The sequence below is a fragment of the Somniosus microcephalus genome, chromosome 30 (genome assembly GCF_052327205.1).
Source record: "Somniosus microcephalus isolate GS21.2 chromosome 30, FLI_Smic_1.0, whole genome shotgun sequence".
Classification (NCBI taxonomy): domain Eukaryota; kingdom Metazoa; phylum Chordata; class Chondrichthyes; order Squaliformes; family Somniosidae; genus Somniosus; species Somniosus microcephalus.
This window is the reverse complement of record NC_141016.1, coordinates 41,925,116-41,947,514: the sequence shown is the minus strand read 5'-3', so window position 1 is coordinate 41,947,514 and position 22,399 is coordinate 41,925,116. Positions and strand designations below refer to the sequence as shown.

The following is a 22,399-nucleotide window of genomic DNA, read 5'->3' as shown; positions in this document are numbered from 1 at the left end:
CAGCGAAGAACATCACAGCCAAAGCTGATCATCTGCTCAACCAACTCACCAGGAAGGGTCAAGGGTCGCTGGATTGGGAACAGAGTCACCAAGGGAGCTGAACCTGAACTGAAGCAGACTGCTGTTAACGCTGTCCTTCCACAGTCAGACTCCACACTGTGGATGCAGAGAAGGGATCTCGGAGTTGCAGAAAGGCAGTGACAGGATTCCCTTTTTAATCAGATAACAGTCCCATTTTACCTCATTGAAAGGCTCAGGATGAGAAGTCTGGAGACAGGACTGCTGCATTCAGGGTGTCCCCAGGGACAGGTATTTGTTAGATGCCCATCAAATCCATTAGTGCTAACACCAATAGGTATGGGGTGGGGACTAACAAAAAGAGTGCAACTGGGCAATCCTCGGAGTCAGTCCCAGGATTCATCGCTGCACCTGGACTCGGAGAAAATGAAGTGATTCACTTTTGCACTGCATTGCCTCTTGATTTCCCTTTAGTTCTGTGTCGGTTGTAGTATTTGATTTGCCTACATTTGGACTTGGAATTATAGGTTAGTTTGTCACATTTCAGGATTATTTGACCCACTTTCCCACAGAAAGCATTTGAAAAAAGGTCACTAAATTTCTTTTACGGAAAATGTATTCCTAAAAAATGGCAGCTATATGAAAGGCGTTTAATATGGTAAAATGAAGTCTTTTCCCCCCCCAGAGACTAAACAGTAAGCAATCCAAAGTGTCAGCCGGGGCTCAGTGGGCAGCACTCCTGTGTCAGAAGGTTGTGGGTTCAAGTCCCACTCCAGAGACTGGAGCACAAAAATCTAGGCTGACACTCCAGTGCAGTGCTGAGGGAGTGCTGCACTGTTGGAGGTGCTGTCTTTTGGATGTGAAAGGCGCTATATTAATGCAAGTCTTGGTAATCGAAGAACACTCGCACCCATTGTGATCTCGGTCTGTGAAGGGGGAAATTTAAAAAAAAGAGATCCACTGGGACACAGAAAGATTGGTGTTTACAACCGTGATTACACTTTAAAGTAATTCATTCGAAGGAGAAAAAAATTTGCAGGGATATGGGGAAAGAGCGGGGGAGTGGGACAAACGGGATCGCTCTTGTGAAAGAGCTGGTGCAGACTCGATGGGCCAAATGGCCTCCTTCTGTGCTGTACTATTTCATGATTCTATTGGTTGTGAAATACTTTGGGACATCCGAGGTGGTGAAAGGTGCTATACAAGTTCTTTATTTGTTTCTTTTGCAACAGGAAGGCTGCGAGGGCAGTCAGGTTTTTGTTAAAGGGAAAGCTGAGAGGGAATTCGCTGAGCAAAAGATGTTCGAATGCTGGAGGATAGAAGATATCCAAGCTGGCCCACTGATGTGGGGTAGCACGGCTAGTTCTATCACTACACAAAGCTGATTGAACAAAGTAAATCTGATCATAACGTTCATCGCTGTAAAATAAAACAGCTCAATGAATTCTCTGAAGCCTCATTCCACCAAGTATTAACTCAGTCTGCGTTTGGAGAGATTAGACATGCAAACAACACAAATATCTGGTCCAGGTCACGAGGGTATATTGTTACACCCCAGATTACATTATCCTGTAAGTAGATACAAGGCACCAAATAGATATAGGGCTGTGTGCATCAACTCCCATAAAAGGAATACACCCGGACCGATTACAGGAGCACCAACGTTACTGAACCCACGAAGGAATCAACGGCAGACTTGAATAAGTAAAAATATATTATGAAGAAGCATAAACTATGAGTTATGGGTCAGCTAATGACATCAATTTATAAAGGGGCTTAATTCAGTATGGAACAACAACATTTATATAGTACCTTTAATGTAGTAAAATGTCCCAAGGTGCTTCACAGGAGCGTTATAAGACAATAAAAATGACACCGAGCCACATAAGGAGAAATTAGGGCAGGTGACCAAAAGCTTAGTCAAAGAGGTAGGTTTTAAGAAGTGTCTTAAACAGAGGAAAGAGAGGTAGCGAGGCGGAGAGGTTTAGGCAGGGAATTCCAGAGCTCAGGGCCTAGGCAACAGAAGACACGGCCACCAATGGTTGAGCGATTATAATCAGGGATGCTCAAGAGGCCAGAATTAGAGGAGCGCAGATATCTCAGGGGGCTTTGGGGCTGGAGGAGATTACAGAGATAGGGAGGGGCGAGGCCATGGAGGAATTTGAAAACAAGGATGAGAATTTTGAAATCGAGGCATTGCTTAACTGGGAGCCAATGTAGGTCAGCGAGCACAGGGGTGATGGGTGAACGGGACTTGGTGCGAGTTAGGACACGGGCAGCCGAGTTTTGGATGACCTCAAGTTTACGTAGGGTGGAATGTGGGAGGCCAACCAGGAGTGCGTTGGAATAGTCAAGTCTCGAGGTAACAAAGGCATGGATGAGGGTTTCAGCAGCGGATGAGCTGAGGCAAGGGTGGAGACGAGCGATGTTACAGAGGTGGAAATAGGTGGTCTTAGTTATGCTGCAGATATGTGGTCAGAAGCTAATTTCGGTGTCAAATGACACCAAAGGTTCTGAACAGTGTGATTCAGCCTCATAAATGCTAGGGAGAGGGATGGAGTCAGTGGCTAGGGAACAGTTTGTGGTGGGGACTGGAAACAATGACTTCAGACATCCCAATATTTAATGGGAGAAAATTTCTGCTCATCCAGAACTGGATGTCGGACAAGAAGTCAGACAATTTAGAGACTGTGGAGGAGCAGAGAGAAGAAGTGGTGGTGAGGTAGAGCTGGGTGTGGGAGAGAACTCTTCTCTTGCAGTCATGTAGCATGGGCTTTGCCACGAGACCCTTTGCACTCACCGCTTTAGGCTGGCTCCAAATGGTCTGCACACAATGCTGTACTGCTCCGCACTGGGTGGCGGTCTTCAGGTCCTGGCACCAATACGCTGGGCCTTGAGCACATGCTTTGTCCTTCAGGTCAGAATTGGCCAGAACTGAGACATCAAAACAGATAGATAGTCATTGCTGCACCCCAAGCACAAGAGAACCGCTCACTTTGACCCTCCAACGTTCTCCCCTCCTGCCCTGAAGGGGAGAACTCAACTCGAGTACAGTTCTAGTATCTTACCCAATGGCCATTTTCATGTGTCAATAGATTGTTGAACTGTGGAGGGCAGCACAGGAGAACCCAATCCCGTACACTCACACGCATACACATAGCGATGAAGGGCACCTCCCTAGCCTATGGATGCTGAGGCCAATTGTCACATCCTCGTTGACAGAGGCTGATGGACCTGAAGTGTTAACCCTACCTTCCTGTCTCCACAGATGCTGCCTGACCTGCTTAGTGCTAATTGAGGATCTAATCGCCTTGCCTGCAAGGCCCATGTTCATTTTGCTTTAAATTTTATTAAAAGTACACAGATTTAAGGTTTTGGGCAAGAGATACAGGGGCGATGTGAGAAAAAACTTTTTTTACGCAGCGAGTGGTGAGGACCTGGAATTCGCTGCCGACGGAAGTGGTGGAAGTGGAGACACTCGATGTTTTCAAGGGGAGACTGGATCGGCACTTGAGGGAAATAAACTTGCAGGGCTACGGGGATAGAGCGGGGGAATGGGACTGACTGGATTGCTCTACAGAGCCAGCATGAACTCGATGGGCCGAATGGCCTCCTTCTGTGCCGTAATGACTCTATAACTAAGTTCATGGTTGCAATCCACTAACAATAGATCAATACACGTGCAGGATATTCAATAGAAAGTACAGAGGAAAGTAACGGGGAAATGCCATCCATTAGTGAAATGGCTGTTGATCTTAGTCCAGCTGCCACAGAAACGTGCGCAGTGGAAGATGCCTTGTAAAGAGCAGCCGGTGTGCTGTATCCCTTTGACTGACCATACTCTTGAAAAATCCCTTGGAATGAGAAGAATTTTAGGAAATGTCCATCAGGCCCAAGAAGCCCACTCTTTCATAGATCAATTCCCATGTACCGCTTTCTCACATTAATTCACCGAGCTAGCAATGATGTGGTCTCCTCTACATTGGGGAGGCCAAACAGATTGGGTGACCGCTTTGCGGAACACCTCCGTTCAGTCCATAAGGGGGACCCCAAGCTTCCGGTCACCTGTCACTTCAATTCACCGCCCCATTCCCACTCAGACCTCACCGTCCTCGGTCTCTTGCATTGTTCCACGGAAGCTTGAGGAACTGCACCTCATCTTTCAATTAGGCACTTTACAGCCCTCTGGGCTCAACATAGAGTTCAACAATTTCAGATCATAACCTTGGCCCCCATCATATATATTTTTTATCCACGCTTTTTGTTGGTGCCTTCTGTTCTTCTCTCCCACAGGGCAGCTGTCTTTCACTCTGCCAGCACAATTCACACTTCATCTCGAGCCATCCTTTGTTTCTTAACCTGTCCCATTACCATCTCCTCCCGCCTTGAATATCTCTTAACGTCTCTTTACTCCTCCTGCCTTCTATCCTATCACAGACCTTCCCTTTTGTTCTTTCATCCCCATTTCCCAGCCCCTGCACTTTCTTCAAAATCTGTTCCATTTCCTGCTTTTTTCCAGTTCTGACGAAAGGTCATCGACCTGAAACGTTAACTCGGTTTCTCTCTTCACAGATGCTGCCTGACCTGCTGAGTGTCTCCAGCATTTTCTGTTATTTCAGATTTCCAGCATCTTTTTGTGTTAACTAAAGGGTGTTGTGTTACAGTGCTGTCAGTCGAGTCATTAGAGCCAGAGTTAACCACAGGAATTGAGAACCGAGAAGTTTGTAAACCAGCTCTGGGAAGAGTGTTGTAAGAAGCTTAATGGTTTAAAGTTATTTTCTCTCCCCTTTACTAGTGGCTTTGCCTGCAGCTGGCAGTTTGAGTGCAGCTGCCTACGAAGCCAGGCAGAACTCGCCTCGGTGTTAGAAGGCCATGGGTTCAAGTCCCACTCCAGACACAAAATAAAACTAGGCTGACACTCCAGTGCAGTACTGAGGGAGTGCCATCTTTTGGATGAGACGTTAAACCGAGGCCCCTTCGGTTCTCAGGTAGACATAAAAGATCCCATGGCACGACTGAAAGAAGAGCAGGGGAGCTCTCTCCAGTGGCCTGGCCAACATTTATCCCTCAATCAACATCACGAAAACAGATTATCAGGAATGTTATAGTAAAGGACTTGCCCGAGACAAGGCTTCTCGACTAGTTTGTTAGCACTTGTTCCTGTGTTTATCTACAGCATGCGTACAGTGGTCAGAATGATCAGGGCAAATCAGAACTTGATGAGAAATAGATTTCACAACCAGGGTCTTGGGGTAGTGGGAGGAGTTCTGCGTTTATAATTATAGGTGGGGGGAGCCAATGATCCTCACAATTATGGTATTGGTTTCCAAGGGTGATGTTACCTTCCTTAAGTAAACATGAAACAGTAAAGAACAAAGGAGGGAAAGAGTCAGATTTATTGTTGCCAATTTCCTCTCCTGCTGAAAGCAGAGTCCTTGCTGGGATAGAGTTCCTTGGGCTGTTACCCTCCAGTACCTCACAACTCCACCATGGCTTTGACTTTAACTCCCGGGCAGGAATGCGGTAAAGTGAGCGGCAACAGGCAGGCTGAGCCGCTTTGAACGACTGTGCCTCGTTAACATGCCGCTTGCCTACTTTCCAGCCAAAACCGCGGGGAGATCAGCGGGAAGTGGCTGCCCAGCCATTAAAAACCAGGCAGCAGGATCCTGGCCGTCACTAGATACCCCGGGGTATGGTCCCTGGCACAAGGCAAGTGCTCCGGGGAGGTGAAAACCCCGGGGCAAGGGAGCCCCAAAGGTTTCCTTGGAGGAGGAGTACTCCTGCTCCTACTGGCCCACAAGGAAACTAAGCATAATAGCAAAATACTGCGGATGCTGGAAATCTGAAATAACAACAGAAAATGCTGGAAATACTCAGCAGGTCAGGCAGCATCCGTGGAGAGAGAAACCGAGTTAACGTTTCAGGTCGATGACCCTTCGTCAGAACTGGAAAAAGCTGGAGATGGAACAGGTTTTTAAGCAAGTTTAGGGGCTGGGAGAGGGGGGAGGGGAGGAAAGAACAAAAGGGAAGGTCACCAAGTATAAACCTACTTTGCTGGTGCGCTGTAGGCCCCGGCTCCACCCCTACTCCTTCACTCGGGCCGCGGGTTAAAATGGATTGGACCCCAATGAAGTAAGCGGAACCCGATCTGCCGATTTAAAGACCCCGCCAGCTTGGGGCGGATGTCCTCGCTATCTGCAATTTCACATTGTAGTCGGCTGGGTTGAGACGGGAAAGTTGTGGACAAGAATCTTGCTCCATTTTACTGCCCCGCCACCTGGTTTCAGCCAGGTAGAGTTAAGAATCGAATCTTGTATGTCTACACAGTCAATAGCAGCCATGTTTGGCCACAGGGCCATCACATGCAGACACACAACCACAGGCTGATTTCCCCTCCCTAACCCTATGGCAAATTGGAGCACCCTCCTGAACCCCCCCCCCCCACCACACAACTAGGGTCAGCCAACTCAGCGTAGCCCAGGGCTTGAAAGGAGAGCCTCAGCCAAATACGTTTACCCTCCGAGGGATAGGGAAAGTTGACAGACCCTCTCCTCAATAGTAAGCCTTTCTCACTGCTCATCCAAATCTCCAATGGACTCCAACTGTTACCATGGTGCCAAGAGTCTCAGCTAGACTGTGTGTAACAAAGTTAAAACCAGCGCTATTTTTTTTTAAAGCACTTGAAATAGAACAAGAAGCTGCTTCTAATTTATTTCTTCAAAAAGGAGAGTTGGTAACTGTTGTCAAGTTCTATTTAAATTGTTCTTAAAAAATCACAATCATAGTTATTATAGGCAAATGTATGAGTATTGCACAAGCAAGCTGCTGAATGGAGGCTTGCAGACAGCAGGCTTTAGTCTACGGTTAACCCAGGAGCAGAATGCTTTCCTGGAGTGACAGCACGAGGAGCAGGCACAGGTTTGGTCTGATCGGGTGATTTGCCCTGAACGGATTTCTCTCATACCAGCCAAACATTTTATGTTGTCAGCTGTTCATTGTACAAGGGTCTCGATAGTTAATGCTTTAAAGTTATCTTTTGTTCCCCTTCCAAATCCCCCCCTCAAAAGAAGGAAAGAACTTAACACAACCTCAGGACATCACACAGCCTTTCACATCCAATGAAGTACTTCTTTTGTACTCACTGTTGCAATACAGTGCTGTGGCATCTTTCAAGTCTTAAGGGCAGACAGAGCCTCAGTTTAACATCTCATCTGAAAGACATCTCCAACAGTGCGGTGCTCACTCAGCACGGTGGCATAATGGTTAGCACTGTTACCTCACAGCGCCAGGGACCCAGGTTCAAATCCGGCCTCGGGTGACTGTCTGTGTGGAGTTTGCACATTCTCCCCGTGTTTGCGTGGGTTTCCTCCGGGTGCTCCGGTTTCCTCCCACAGTCCAAAGATGTGCAGGTTAGGTTGATTGGCCATGATAAAAAATTGGCCCTTAGTGTTAGGGGGGATTAAATACGTGGGGTTACTGGGATAGGGCTTGGGTGGGATGGCTGTCGGTGTAGGGACCGGGTGCTAGGGTTTGGGTGATCAGCCATGATCTCGTTGAATGGCGGAGCAGGCTCGAAGGGCCTACTCCTATCTTCTATGTTTCTATGTTACCGCCCCTCCGACAGTGCAGTGCTCCCTCAGTACTGCCCCTCCGACAGTGCGGCACTCCCTCAGTACCGCCCCTCAGACAGTGCGGCGCTCCCTCAGCACTGCCCCTCCGAGTGCGGCGCTCCCTCAGCACTGCCCCTCCGACATAGCGATGCTCCCTCAGCACCACCCCTCCAACAGTGCGGCACTCCCTCAGTACCGCCCCTCCCTCAGTACCGCCCCTCCGACAGTGCAGCGCTCCCTCAGTACTGCCCCTCCGACAGTGCAGCGCTCCCTCAGTACTGCGCTGGAGTTTGAGCCTGGATCTTTTGCTTTAGTCTCTAGAGTGGGACTTGAACCCACAACCTTGTGACTGAGGCGTGGGTGCGACTCAGCCATAGTTGCACAAGAATCAGATTTCAAGCGCGGACAAGCAGATTACTGGGAAGGGCCATAACGGAATCAAGCCAGTCGTACCAAAGCTCAATACCGCAGATACTGGAAAATCTAAGTAAAACCAGAAGATGCTGGACACACTCAGCAGATCAGGCAGCATCTGTGGAGAATGGGGACGTTAACGTTGTGGGTGTGCGGACTCTGTCAAAGGTTATCGTGGCCGTTCTCTCCCCAGATGCTGCTCGACGTTTCCAGCATTGTGTTTCCCCCCCCCACCCCCCACGAGTTCTGGCGAAGGGCCTCTGTCGCAGCATCTCTCCCTCCCCAGGTCACAGTGTGCAGTGCCCCCAGCCTCGCAATACAGGGGCTTCACAGGCGGACAGACTGTGATTGGGAGCTTTCCTGGTCAACTTTCTGCAGTTTAAAATTCTCCAATCAGTCCGGCTTTGCAGCAATCCCGGCTTTCCACACTGTGCTCACCAGAATCTTTCAATCGGAAAATACATCTAAAAAAAGGAGTTAAAAATGAATCACCGCATCTTCCCAAGGGCGACCTCTCCTCGCACTGGAGACAATGACATCCTGAGATATTAAAACCCTTCAGTGAAAGTGCGGGTGCTGGAAATAAACAGGTCACGCCCGAAGCAAAACTCCATCCCCAACCAAGTGGTGCATTGAAGAGCGAGAAATGCCGCAAGGAGCCAAGAATGTGCATTGACCTACTTCAGGCTTCCCCTCTACATAGTGATGTGAGAAGAGGCTCAGGAACGTAGCACCCAGGAACACAGCACACTGCCGTCACAATGAGACGCTTGTTCCCCATCGCCTCCACCCTGCTGCACTGGTGAAAGGGAAGGGTTCAGTGAGGAGAGAGACATCACCGTCCCCCATCACACTGCTTTAATGAGAACAGGGGTGGGTGAGATAGAGGGCAGTCTGTCTCTCCCTCTCCCAAATTCTCCAGTCATTTAAACTACATACTGCATTAAGTTTTACATCGGATATACGGTACAGAAACAGGCCATTCGGCCCAACCTTTCTATGCTGGTGTTTCTGCTCCACTCCAGCCTCCTCCCGTCTTTCCTCATCTAACTCTATCAGCAGAACCCTCTATTCCCTTCTCCCTCATATGCTTGTCCAGCCTCCCCTTAAATGCATCGATACTATTCGCTTCAACCACTCCCTGTGGTAGCGAGTTCCACATTCTCACCACTCTCTGGGTAAAGAAGTTTCTCCTGAATTCCCTATTGGATTTCTTGGTGACTATCTTATATTGATGGCCTCTAGTTTTGCTCTTTCCCACAAGTGGAAACACTCTCTCTCTATCCACTCTATCAAAACCTTTCATCATTTTAAAGACCTCTATCAGGTTGCCCCTCAGCCTTCTTTTCTCCGAGAAATGAGACCCAGCCTGTTTCGTAAGAATTAGGAGCAGGAGTCGGCCATTTGGCCCTTCGAGTCTGCTCCGCCATTCAATAAGATCATGGCTGAGCTTCTACTTCATCCACTTTCCTGCACTATCCCCATATCCAAAAATCTATCGCTCTCTGTCTTGAATATACTCAACGACTGAGCCTCCACAGCCCTCTGGGGCAGAGAATTCCAAAGATTCACCAACCTCTGAGTGAAGAAATTTCTCATCTCAGCCCTAAATGGCCGGCCCCTTATTCTGAGACTGTGACCCCTGGTTCTAGACTCCCCAGCCAGGGGAAACATCCTCCCTGCATCTACCCTGTCAAGCCCTGTAAGAATTTTGTATGTTTCAATGAGATCACCTCTCATTCTTCTAAACTCATCCTTTCCTGATATGTATACCCTCGCATTTCTGGTATCATCCTTCTAAATCTTCTCTGCACCCTTTCCAGTGCCTCCATATCCTTTTTATAATATGGCGACCAGAACTGTACGCAGTACTCCAAGTGTGGTCTAACCAAGGTTCGATACAGGTTTAGTATAACTTCCCCGCTTTTCACTTTTATACCTCTAGAAATAAACCCTAGTGCTTGGTTTGCTTTTTTATGGCCTTGCTAACCTGTGTCACAACTCTTAGTGATTTGTGTATTTGTACTCCTAGTTCCTCTACCCCACCCAGACTCGCATCCTCCAAGTGAGGTGACCTCCCTATTCTTCCTACCAAAATGTAATACCTCACATTTATCTGTGTTGAACTTCATTTGCTAATTATATGCCCATTCTGCAAGTTTATTAATGTCCTCCTGTAATTTGTTGCAGTCCTCCTCAGTATTGACTATCCCCCCCAATTTGGTGTAATCTGCAAATTTAGAAATTGTGTTTTTGATTCCAAAGTCTAAATCGTTAATATAAATTGTGAACAGCAGTGGTCCCGGCACGGATCCTTGTGGAACACCACTACCCACCTTCTACCACTGTGAATAGCTACCCTTCACCCCTTGTGGTGATTATTCTCTATGTTTAGTAAGAAGTATTGTGATTGGTTGTTTGTTTCCTGCCTTGGGATATATGCTGTAATCTCATTGGTAGTTGATGTCATGTGATTTGTGGTGGCCATCTTAAATTCAGTTCTTTCCAGCCTTTAGTTGGGACTGGGTGTTGAAGATGTGCTACAGGATTTTTAAGTAATAAAGCCTAGATTAGAAAGGCAAATCTATTCTTTATTTCAATTTATTAACTTTATGTCAGAATGGAGCGATATCTTCAACCAGAACGATTCAATGCTGACCCTAATTCTGCAGGAGTGGATGATAAATGGAAACATTGGTATTGTACATTTAAAAACTTTTTGGGCGTGTTGGATCAAGAGTCTCTAAATAAGCTGAATATGCTGATCAACTACATTGCTCCGGATGTGTATAAGTATATTTTGGACTGTAAAACTTACGAAGTGGCTATTTCTACATTGGAAAAGATTTTTGTTAAACCAAAGAATGAGGTATTTGCACGTCACCTTCTATCTGCCCGTAGGCAGCAGGTGGGAGAATCTTTGGATACTTATTTACAAGCACTTCGGTGTCTTAGTGTTAACTGTAATTATAAGGCCGTGACGGCTGAAGAATATAAGGAAGAATCGGTACGGGATGCTTTTATTAATGGATTACTGTCTAGATCAATTCGTCAGCGGTTGTTAGAAAATAAGACTTTGGATCTTAAGAGTGCTTTTGAGCAAGCTTCTACATTGGATGTGGCTCAGAGAAGTTCGGATTCTTATGCTCTTTTTAATTGGCCTGTGGTTTCGGCAGTTCCGGATGAAAAGGAATTATGTGGACTTAATAGGAGTGGTTTACTAGATTCTGAAACAGTTTCTACTTCAGCGGCTGTTGCCTCTAGGATTCAGAAGTGTTATTTTTGTGGGAACGTCCGGCACCCTCGTCTGAAGTGTCCTGCTCGGGAGGCTGTGTGTAGTAAATGCGGCAAGAGAGGTCATTACGCACGTGTGTGTAAATCATCAGGTTCAATTACCTCCTCTGTGACTATTCAGCCTTTAGATAGGGCGTTTATTGCATCAATTTCTGCTGCATTTGCTCATGGCCTAAACAAAGCTATAGTTACGGCCCAAGTTAATGGGTTGGAAGTGAAGGCCCTTATAGATACGGGCAGTACCGAGAGTTTTATAAGTCTTCAGTTTGCAAAGGAGAAGCATTTGAAAATTTCGCCTGTTTCCTATCAGGTGTGTATGGCTCAGACGACTCTCACTTCACAAGTAGCTGGTTGTTGCCTTGTGAAATTGATTCTTCTAGGTAATACGTATACTGATATACGCCTATCTGTTTTGCCTAATCTCTGTGCGGATATTTTGATTGGTCATGATGTGCTTCAGTTACACGAGTCTCTCAGTCTTTCATTTGGAGGGACTAAGCCACCTTTATCTATTTGTGGATTAACCTCTTTATCCATTTCTCCATTATCACTTTTTTCCAATTTGATGCCGGATTGTAAGCCAATTGCTACTAAGTCAAGAAGGTATAGCAGTCAGGATAGAGAATTTATTAATTCTGAAGTTCAACGTCTCTTATTGGAAGGAATCATTGAACCTAGTTGTTCGCCTTGGCGGGCACAGGTAGTTGTCACGACTAACGAGAGACATAAGAAATGAATGGTGATAGACTATGCCCAAACTATTAATAGGTATACTCAATTAGATGCGTACCCTTTGCCTAAGATTGATGAGCTTATCAATAAAGTATCTCAGTATAAGGTTTTTAGCACTATTGACCTAAAGAGTGCTTATCAGATTCCTATTGTTAAGAAGGATCAACCATATACGGCCTTTGAGGCTGGTGGAAAGCTGTATCAGTTTTGCCGAATACCATTTTGTGTTACTAATGGTGTTGCTTGTTTTCAACGGGCAATGGATGCTTTTATAAGTGATAACTCTCTCTCTGACACCTTTTCATACTTAGATGACATCACGGTGTGTGGCAAATCAAGGGTGGAGCATGATTCTAATTTAGAAAGATTCCTTCAAGCTGCGGAAAAAGTTGGTTTAACTTTCAATAAAGAGAAGTGTACCTTTTCGACCACTGAGGTAAATCTACTGGGGTACATTATCTCGGGAAACAAGATTAAACCAGACCCAGAACGTCTGCGACCATTGATTGATTTACCTTGTCCTACTAATTCTAAGGCTTTGCAATGAGTTGTTGGACTGTTTTCTTACTATTCTAATTGGATTGCAAATTTTTCACAGAAGATCCGGCCTCTTATTCGGGTTACGACATATCCTCTATCATGGGAGGCCAGGATGTGTTTTGATAATTTTAAAAAGGATATCCTTGGAGCAGTTGTGCATTCTATTGATGAGCAGGTTCCTTTTGTGATTGAGACGGACGCTTCTGATTTTGCAATTGGGGCTACTCTGAACCAAAATGGAAGACCTGTGGCCTTTTTCTCACGTACCTTGAACAATAGTGAAAAAAGGCATTCTTCAATAGAGAAAGAGGCGTATGCAATAGTAGAAGCACTGCGTAAATGGAGACATTGTTTATCGGGGCAACATTTTACGTTGGTAACTGATCAAAAGTCTGTGTCCTTTATGTTTGATGTCAAACATTTTGGAAAGATTAAGAATGATAAAATAATGAGGTGAAGGATTGAGTTGGCATGTTACCATTTTGATATAGTTTATCGTCCGGGGAAGGACAACGTTGCTGCTGATGCGCTGTCGAGGGCTTATTGTTCTGTGATTCACAGAGATACGCTTATTAATCTTCACAATGCCTTATGCCATCCTGGGGTTACGAGGATGATGCACTTCGTACGCAGTAAGAATTTGCCCTTTTCAGTTGAAGACGTCAAGCGGATGACTTCATCATGTTCTATCTGTGCTCGGTGTAAACCGAATTTCTTTAAGCCTCAACGAGCTCATCTTATAAAGGCTACTTCTCCTTTTGAACGTTTGAGCGTCGATTTCAAGGGGCCTCTTCCTTCAACTACTCAAAACCGATATATATTTACTGTTGTGGATGAGTTTTCAAGGTTCCCTTTTGCTTTTCCTTGCACAGATGTATCAGCTGCTACAGTTATCAAATGTCTGACTCAACTTCTTGTCATCTTTGGGATGCCTGCGTATATCCATTCGGATCAGGGAAGTTCTTTTATGTCTTCCCAGTTGAAGGAATACCTTCAGAGTCGGGGAATTTCTACTAGCAGAACTACCCCGTATAATCCCCAGGGTAATGGACAGTGCAAACGATACAATGGGGTGATCTGGAAGGCAGTTATGTTGGCTTTGACATCCCGGAACCTTAAGAATACACAGTGGGAAATGGTACTGCCTGATGCCCTGCATTCCATTAGATCATTGCTTTCAACGGCTACTAATGTGACCCCCCATGAAAGGCTCTAACTATCCGCGGAGATCTACTACGGGATATTTGGTACCTTCATGGCTTACTATGCAGGGACCTGTGCTGCTTCGACGCCATGTTAGATTGTCAAAATATGATCCTTTAGTGGAGGAGGTGGAGCTGTTGGAGGCAAATTCCCAATATGCTCATATTCGATTCCAAGATGGGAAAGAAAGTACCGTTTCAATTAAAGACTTGGCTCCTTGTGGTGGCCAGCCCTCTTCTGAGGATATTAACAATAGTCATGATTCAGATAATGTGGATGCTGTTACAGATACTACGAATATTTCCAATCCGACTGCAGATAATTATACTTCTATTAGTCAGCCCTCGATGGATGTTCATGACTGTCCCAGTTTACCTCCTGATGGGATTTCTAATCCGGAAACCGTTGAAAAATCGGGATATGGATAGCCTTCCTGCAGAAGATACTTCTGTGTCTCCTGGTGTGGGAGGGCAAGGAATTTCACCAAGGTTAAGAAGGTCGACACGAACAAGATATCCGGTTGACCGATTGAAAATGGACTTTTAAATTGATAGTAATGTTTTAAAATTGTTGATATATTATATTGTTTTAGTTGAGAGATACTTAATACTTATGTGCAATGTTACTATTTGTTGTTGCTCACTTAGTATTGTGTCATGTTGAATAGTTTTATTTTGTCTGTGCATAGTTTTAGTTGTAAATAATTAATTATAAATTGTAAAGGTTGTTTAGGTTGGAGTATATTTTAAGAGGGGTGAATGTGGTGATTATTCTCTGTTTAGTAAGAAGTATTGTGATTGGTTGTTTGTTTCCTGCCTTGGGATATGCTGTAATCTCATTGGTAGTTGATGTCATGTGATTTGTGGTGGCCATCTTAAATTCAGTTCTTTCCAGCCTTTAGTTGGGACTGGGTGTTGAAGATGTGCTACAGGATTTTTAAGTAATAAAGCCTAGATTAGAAAGGCAAATCTATTCTTTATTTCACCCCTACTCTCTGCTTTCTGTCCTGAAGCCAGCTAGCTATCCATTCTGATAATTGTCCCGACTCCACATTCTCTGACCTTGTTCATCAGTCTATTATGGGGTACCTTATCGAAGGCCTTTTGAAAATCCAGATAAATGACATCTACTGCATTACCATTGTCTACTCTCTGTTACCTCTTCAAAAATTTTAATGAGTTTGGTCAAGCAAGACTTTCCCTTTTGAAATCCATGCTGACTATTCATTGTTATATTTTTGGTTTCTAGATGTTCATCTATTCCTTCCTTTAGTAGGGATTCCATTATTTTTCCTACCACCAATGTTAAGCTGACTGGTCTATAATTCTCTGGACATGTTCTACCCCCTTCTTAAATATCGGTATTACGTTAGCTATTCGCCAATCCTCTGGCACTACACTTTTTCCTAATGAATTATTAAATGTGTAGTAATGCCTCTGCTAACCCTTCTAGATTCTTTTAAAATGCATGGATGCAATCCATCCTGACCAGGGGTTTTATCATCTGAGTTTGATTAGTTTATTAAAATATCCCCTTTTTAAAAAATTTTAAATGCACTTATCTCATTACTAATCTCATCATCCAATGTCATGATCACCTGTTCTAACTCCCTGGTAAATAATGAAGCAAAATAATTATTTAATATTTCTACCATCTCTCTATCATTAACTGGTATTATCCGGACTATCCCTTAATGGCCCTAGTCCCATCCCAACATTCCTTTTTTTTTTTTTTTTTAAATTGATGTGCCTCTAAAATATTTTACTATTTTGTTTTTATGTTCTTTGATAATTTAATTTCATACTTTCTCTTTGCCTTCCTAATTGTTTTTTTGACTTCTCTCCTAATCTTTGTATTCTCTCTTATCATGCACTCCCCTGCTGTCTGTGTACTTAATGTAGGCCTCTTTCCTTACCCTCAATTGTTCCCTTATGGCTTTATTCATTCATGGTAGCTCATTATTGTTTAGTTTATTCTTTCTTTAGCAGAATATATTTTTCCTGCACTCTGTTGAACACCATTTTAAATGTTTCCCATTGCTGTTCTACATCGTTGTTTGCCAATATTGTTGCCCATTTTAAAGTTAGGCTCCCTACAGAAGCTTTCTCCTTTTCAAGGAGAGGCTGGGCTGACAGAAAGCATCTTAAACCCACTGTAAGTAAATGCAAGTCCTTCTAACGCAAATTCGATAGATTTCTTTCAGAATATAACATTTTGGGATACAGTATCCGAGTAATTTGAGACAGGAGGTGGTAAGTGTAGTGTGCTTGGGAGGAACAAGTGACTTTGGACCTATGGTTCCCAAAGCTCTCCACCACTGGGGGGTTTTCCTCACAACAGGGGGTGGAGGGGGGGGGGGGGGGGGGGGAAAAGAGGTAGGATAAAAAAAGAGTGGAGGTGATTCAATAGTTAGGGGAGCAGACAGGCGTTTCTGCGGCCATAGACGTGACTCCAGGATGGTATGTTGCCTCCCTGGTGCCAGGGGTCAAGGATGTCACGGAGCGGCTGCAGGACACTGAGGGGTGGAGGGTGAACAGCCAGAGGTCATTGTCCATATCGGTACCAACGACATAGGCAGAAAGAGGGAGGAGGTCCTGCAGGCAGAGTTTAGGGAGCCAGGCTAGATTAAAAAGCAGGACCTCAAAAAGGTAGTAATCTCCGGATTACTCCCGGTGCCATGTGCTAGTGAGTACAGGAATAGGAGGATAGAGCAGATGAATGCGTGGCTGGAGAGATGGTGCAGGAGGGAGGGCTTTAGATTCCTGAGGCATTGGGACCGTTTCTGGGGAGGGTAGGACCTGTACAAGCCAGATTGGTGACACCTCAACAGAGCTGGGACCAATATTCTCATGGGGAGGTTGTTAGTGCTGTTGGGGAGGGTTTAAGCTAGCCTGGCAGGGGGATGGGCACCAGCATATAGGAGTAGAAAAGAGGAATAAGGTGCATAAAAGAGCGAGTGTGTTGGATAGTACTAGAGAAGATAGTACTAGAGGCGGAAGTAGTACCATATTAGTTAGGGGCAGACTAAGACTACAAAAAATTCAAAAGTGGATTTAGAATGCATGTATGTAAACGCACAAAGTGTGGTGAATAAAGTTGGTGAGCTACAAGCACAATTAGCTGTGTGGCAATATGATGTCAGAGCAATAACGGAAACGTGGTTTAAAAACGGTGAGGACTGGGCACTTAATATTCAAGGGTACAAGGTGTTCAGAAATGATAAGGAAGGAAAAAAGTGAGGTGGGGTGGCAGTGCTGATTAAGGAAGATATTGTAGTGTTGGAAAGGGAGGATGTTCTTGAGGGGACAAGGACAGAATCCATTTGGTTAGAGTTGAGGAGCAAAAAGGGTCTGATCACGCTATTGGGGGTATTCTATAGGCCTCCAAATACTGAGAGGGAGGTAGAGGAGCAAATCTGCAGGGAAATCAGAGATATGCAAGAGCTATAGAGTGGCGATATTGGGGGACTTTAATTACCCAAATATCGATTGGGATAATGCTAGGGTAAAGGGAAAGGAGGGGGAGGAATTTCTGAAATGTGTTCAGGAGAATTTCCTTGACCAGTATGTTCTTGGCCCAACTAGGAAGAAGGCATTGCTGGATCTGGTGCTGGGGAATGGGGTGAGCCAGGTCGACCAAGTGTCAGTGGGAGAACACTTCGGTAAGAGTGATCATCGTATCATAAGATTTAGATTAGCAATGGAGAGGAGTTTAGAAGAATGAGAGGGGATCTCATCAAAACTTATAAAATTCTGACAGGTCTGGACAAACTAGATGCAGGTAGAATGTTCCCGATGGTCAGAGAGTCCAGAACCAGGGGTCATAGTCTAAGGATAAGGGGTAAGCCATTTAGGACAGAGATGAGGAAGAATTTCTTCACCCAGAGAGTGGTGAACCTGTGGAATTCTCTACTACAGAAGGCGGTTGAGGCCAAGTCTTTAAATATATTCAAGAAGGAGTTAGATATATTTCTTAGAGCTAAAGGTATCAAGGGATATGGGGAGAAGGCAGGTACGGGGTACTGAGTTTGGATGATCAGCCATGATCTCATCGAATGGCAGAGCAGGCTCGAGGGGCCGAATGGCCTACTCCTGCTCCTATCTTCTATGTTTCTATGTTAGGAGCAAGGAACAATCTAGAGTGGTACTTCTAAACTGGAATAGGGCTAACTTCAATGGGATGCGAAAGGATCTAGCCAGGGTAAAATGGAACCAAAGACTGACAGGAAAAACTGTAACGGAACAATGGGTGATCTTTAAGGAGGAGATGTTCCAAGTACAGGCTAGGTACATTCCAACAAGAGGGAAGGGTAAGGGAACCAAAGCAAGGGCTCCTTGGATGACGAGGGAGATAGAGAAGATGATGAAATGAAAAAAATACATGTCAGGTGAACTCTTCAAGGGAGAACCAGACCAAATACAATAAGTTGAGAGAGGATGTGAAGATGAAAATAAGATTGGCAAAGAGAATCTGAGAGTAGAATGGCAGTTAACATAAAAGGGAACCCAAAAATCTTCTACCAGCATGTAAACAGTAAGCGGGTAGCAAGAGGCGGGGTGGGGCCTATTAGAGACAAAGAAGGTGATATATGCTTAGAGGTGCAGGGCAAGGCTAGAATACTCAATGAGTACTTTGTGTCGGAGTTTACTAAGGAGGTGGATGCTGACAAAATATCAGTAGATGTGGAAAAGATAGAAGCAATGGAAGGGGTGAAAATTGATAGACAGGATGTGCTAGAAAGACTGGGTATGCTTAGAGTGGACAAGTCGCCTGGTCCAAAATGGCTTGCATCCCAAGTTGCTAAGGGAATTGGAGGAGGAGATAGCGGAAGGGCTTGCCATAATTTTCCAATCTTCCCTAGATGCGGGAGGTGTGCCCGAGGATTGGCAAGTGGCAAATGTGACACCATTGTTCAAGAAAGGGTGTAAGGGCAATCCTAGTAACTACAGGCCGGTCAGTTTAACATCAGTGGTGGGTAAATTTTTAGAAACAATAATCAAGGAAAAAATTAATGGGCATTTGGAGAGGTTTAAGCTAATTAAGGAGAGCCAACAGGGATTTGTAAAAGGCAGATCATGTTTGACTAATCGAATTAAATTGTTTGATGAAGTAACAGAGGATTGATGAAGGGAATGCAATGGATGTTGTCTACATGGATTTTCAGAAGGCGTTTGACAAAGTACCACATAGAAGACTGGTTAATGAAATTGAGGCTCATGGAATAGGTGGGTCAGTGGCAGCTTGGATAAGGAATTGGCTTAAGGACAGAAAACAGCGAGTTGTGGTAAATGAGATAGATATATATATATATACACATTCTCCGATGACACCAAACTTTGGGGTGTGGCAAACCGTGATAAGAATCAACTGCAACTGGACATAGAAAGGCTAGCAGAATGGGCAGACGGAATTTAATACAGAGAAGTGTGAGGTGATGCATTTTGGCAGTAGGAACAGGGAGAGGCAATATACACTTAATGGCACAGTTTTAAAGAGTGTGCAGGGACAGAGGGACCTGGGAGTTAATGTGCATAGGTCCCTGAAGGTGGCGGGACATATTGAGAGAGTGGTTAGCAAAGCATATGGGATCTTGGGCTTCATAAATAGAGGTATTGAGTACAAAAGTAGAGAAGTTATGCTGAACCTTTATAAAGCGCTGGTTAGGCCACAACTGGAGTATTGCGTCCAGTTCTGGTCACCACACTTTAGGAAGGATGTGAAGGCCCTTGAGAGGGTGCAGAGGAGATTTACCAGAATGGTTCCGGGGATGGGGGATCTTAGCTACAAGGACAGGTTGGAGAAGCTGGATTTGTTTTCATTAGAGCAAAAGGAGGTTGAGGGGTGATTTGATCGAGGTGTACAAGATTATGACAGGTTTGGATAGGTTAGACAGGAAGAGGCTGTTCCCACTAGTTAATGGTACACGGACTAGGGGACACAGATTTAAGGTTTTGGGCAAGAGATGGGGCGGTGGTGGTGTGTGAGGAAAAACTTTTTTTTTTTTTTTTTTTTTAAAAACGCAGCGAGTGGCGAGGACCTGGAATTCGCTGCCGACGGAAGTGGTGGAAGCGGAGACTCTCAATGTTTTCAAGGGGAGACTGGATAGGCACTTCTAGCAATTCTTATTTTCCCAATTGGCATCTTAAACCCACTCTAAAATAAAGTGCATGTCCTTCTAATCAGCGTCTTAACCCCCCTCACCGCAAAGTAAAATGACAGTTATTCTAACTAGCATCTTAACCGCATCATGAAATATCGAAATGTGGGCATTCTACGTTTTGTTGTCGAGAAACCCTGGGGTGTAGGTTGAAAGCCACAGTGCTAGTGGGAAAGAATGGGAGGTCAATCAGGAAGTAGATTAGAGGACTCTGGAGCTTGGGTTCAAAGTCTGTAGATTATAGGAGAAGATTGAGGGAGCTGAGAAGTTCCAGAGTTTCGAGGACCTAGTGCTGGATGAGAGGGTAGGAGGCGCGGATTTCGACAATGTACACAATGCTGCAGTATTTCGACAGAATAATAGGAGGAGTGCGCGGGATGGTATAATGGCAGCTTTAAAGAATAAATATGTAGATTTCAGCTGTAGTGAATTTGCAAAATAACTGTTAGCAAAGAACAGCCCCATTATACACCACAAATTCTCTCATCTATGGATCACACCCCCGGGTCATTCTAAACTGCAAGGAACAGGCCAACCATTAGCTGTCCCCTCACATGATTTCGCACAGATTGAACAGGACCCCTGTAGGGTGGAAAGCCGCGTTTTCAGTCAGTTGTGTAACTGCAAACCGTGAGGGGCAGAGTCACAGGCATCAGTACACTTGCACGGCACGGCACCCTAGCTCTCTAAGGAGAGCCCGTTACCATCCACAGCAAGAATTAGAGCTGATCTACTGGGGTAAAGTAAGAAATACAGAAACCGCCACAAGGTCCCAGGGCCTTTGATGAATTAGTGGATTTCAGCCAAGGCAGTGGAGGGAGCATTATATCTGGTCCCAACACCCCCTCAGTTAGGGGGGGGGGGGCGGGGGAGAGGGGGGAAAACCAGCCACGGATTCTGGACACCATCCTGTGATCGCTGCTGGCTTCTGTGTGGATGTCAGGTGACGACAAGTTCAGAAATAACAACAGAAAATGCTGGAAAAACTCAACAGGCCAGGCAACATCCGTGGAGAGAAAATATAGTCAATGTTTCAGGTCAAACCCTTTGTCAGACAAAGGGTTTGACCTGAAACGTTGACTCCATTTCTCTCTCCACGGATGTTGCCTGGCCTGCTGAGTTTTTCCAGCATTTTCTGTTGTTATTTCGGATTTCCAGCATCTGTAGTATTTTGCTAGAGGACAAGTTCAGGCGTGACGGTGATGCCTTTTGTGGTCAAATAGCCTGTGCACTGTCCAGCCTCACACATGAAAGATGCGATTGAATGAGGTAGCAGAAGGCAGGCAGTGCCCAGAGTACTACCCCAGGCAGAGTTAGCACTTTCAGGAGAAAAATGAGCAACATCAAAATCAAAACAGAAATTTCTGCAGGAATAAAGAATCAGGTTTAATTATATAACCAGCGACTGCCCCCGGCCTGCATTCAGAGCACGCAGATTGTGATCACTGCCCGCGCACACACAACCAGTAGGTTGAGTTGTAGTGCCTGTTACATTATAGCACACTAAAATAACAGCCCGGCCTTCACACTGCGGAATCATCCTGGTACAAGGCCAAGGAAGCACTGGGCAGGACAGCCACATGATCCAGGCTGACATTAAGATCCTGTGATTCGGACACTCGGGCAGAGATTTACCGAGAGCCCGTCCCAGAGCTTCTCACAGGGGTAAAACTAAACACAAGTCAGAGTGGAATCCCTGTCATTGAGCACTCAAGGTATAAACATCCGAGCAGCGACAGCACAGACATCTACAACAAGCCACAACACAGTGTAACATGACAAATGCGGATTGTAAGTCATGGGTGCCCATGGGTGCCCTGCCCCACTCTGTGTGGCTCCCACACTAAAGAAAAGCTTTACACAGCACCTTACCTGGAGAGAGACACAAAAAGGCAAGAATCACAAAGGCAGCCATCGCCGCGTCTTTACTGTACAAAACACAGCGACTCTTCCTGTTATAGAGGCGCAGCCCCGACCAAAGGCTTCACCGACCAATCACAGGGCAAGGATTGCAGAAAAACAGGAAAGGTTCACCAATAGGAACCAGGCATCCCCTCTGTCCCCGCCTACCCCCAGCCGGCAGATGATGTCATTTCATCCCAGTCTGCCACTTAAAGCTCCACCACCTTTCAATCACGGCGCTGGAATTTAAATTTCAAGCTTCCGAGAAAGCCGTTTTAAATGATGCATTTTTATTCTTTTTAAAGATACTAATGAGGTAATTCAGCAGAATGACATTTTTTGATGAACTTGTTACTGTGTTTAATTTGTGACAGATACTCATCCCCGCCCTACACTATGGGTAAGAGAACAAAAAGCACTGGAGCTTGGGTTGTTCAGCACTCAGGCAGCATTCCCCCGGCAGCCTGTCCACACCGGACACTCAAGGCGCACAGTCTGTACAAGGTGCTGTAGCAGCGCCTGCAGAAGA

The 22,399-nt window shown here is 45.3% G+C and overlaps 1 protein-coding gene across 1 annotated transcript in view; it reads right to left on the bottom strand.

Annotated features, from left to right (window-relative positions):
* LOC147098169 (prosaposin-like) overlaps positions 1-21,966 on the bottom strand; it is a 37,116-nt gene extending 15,150 nt beyond the window's left edge. Inside the window, exons 1-2 of the mRNA XM_085971373.1 lie at positions 21,841-21,966; positions 2,819-2,952 (exon numbers count right to left, since the gene is read on the bottom strand). Coding sequence (XP_085827499.1) covers positions 2,819-2,952; positions 21,841-21,883 — 177 coding nt within the window. The 5' untranslated portion in view covers positions 21,884-21,966. The remainder of the gene's footprint in view (positions 1-2,818; positions 2,953-21,840) is intronic.
* Positions 21,967-22,399: the final 433 nt, after the last annotated feature.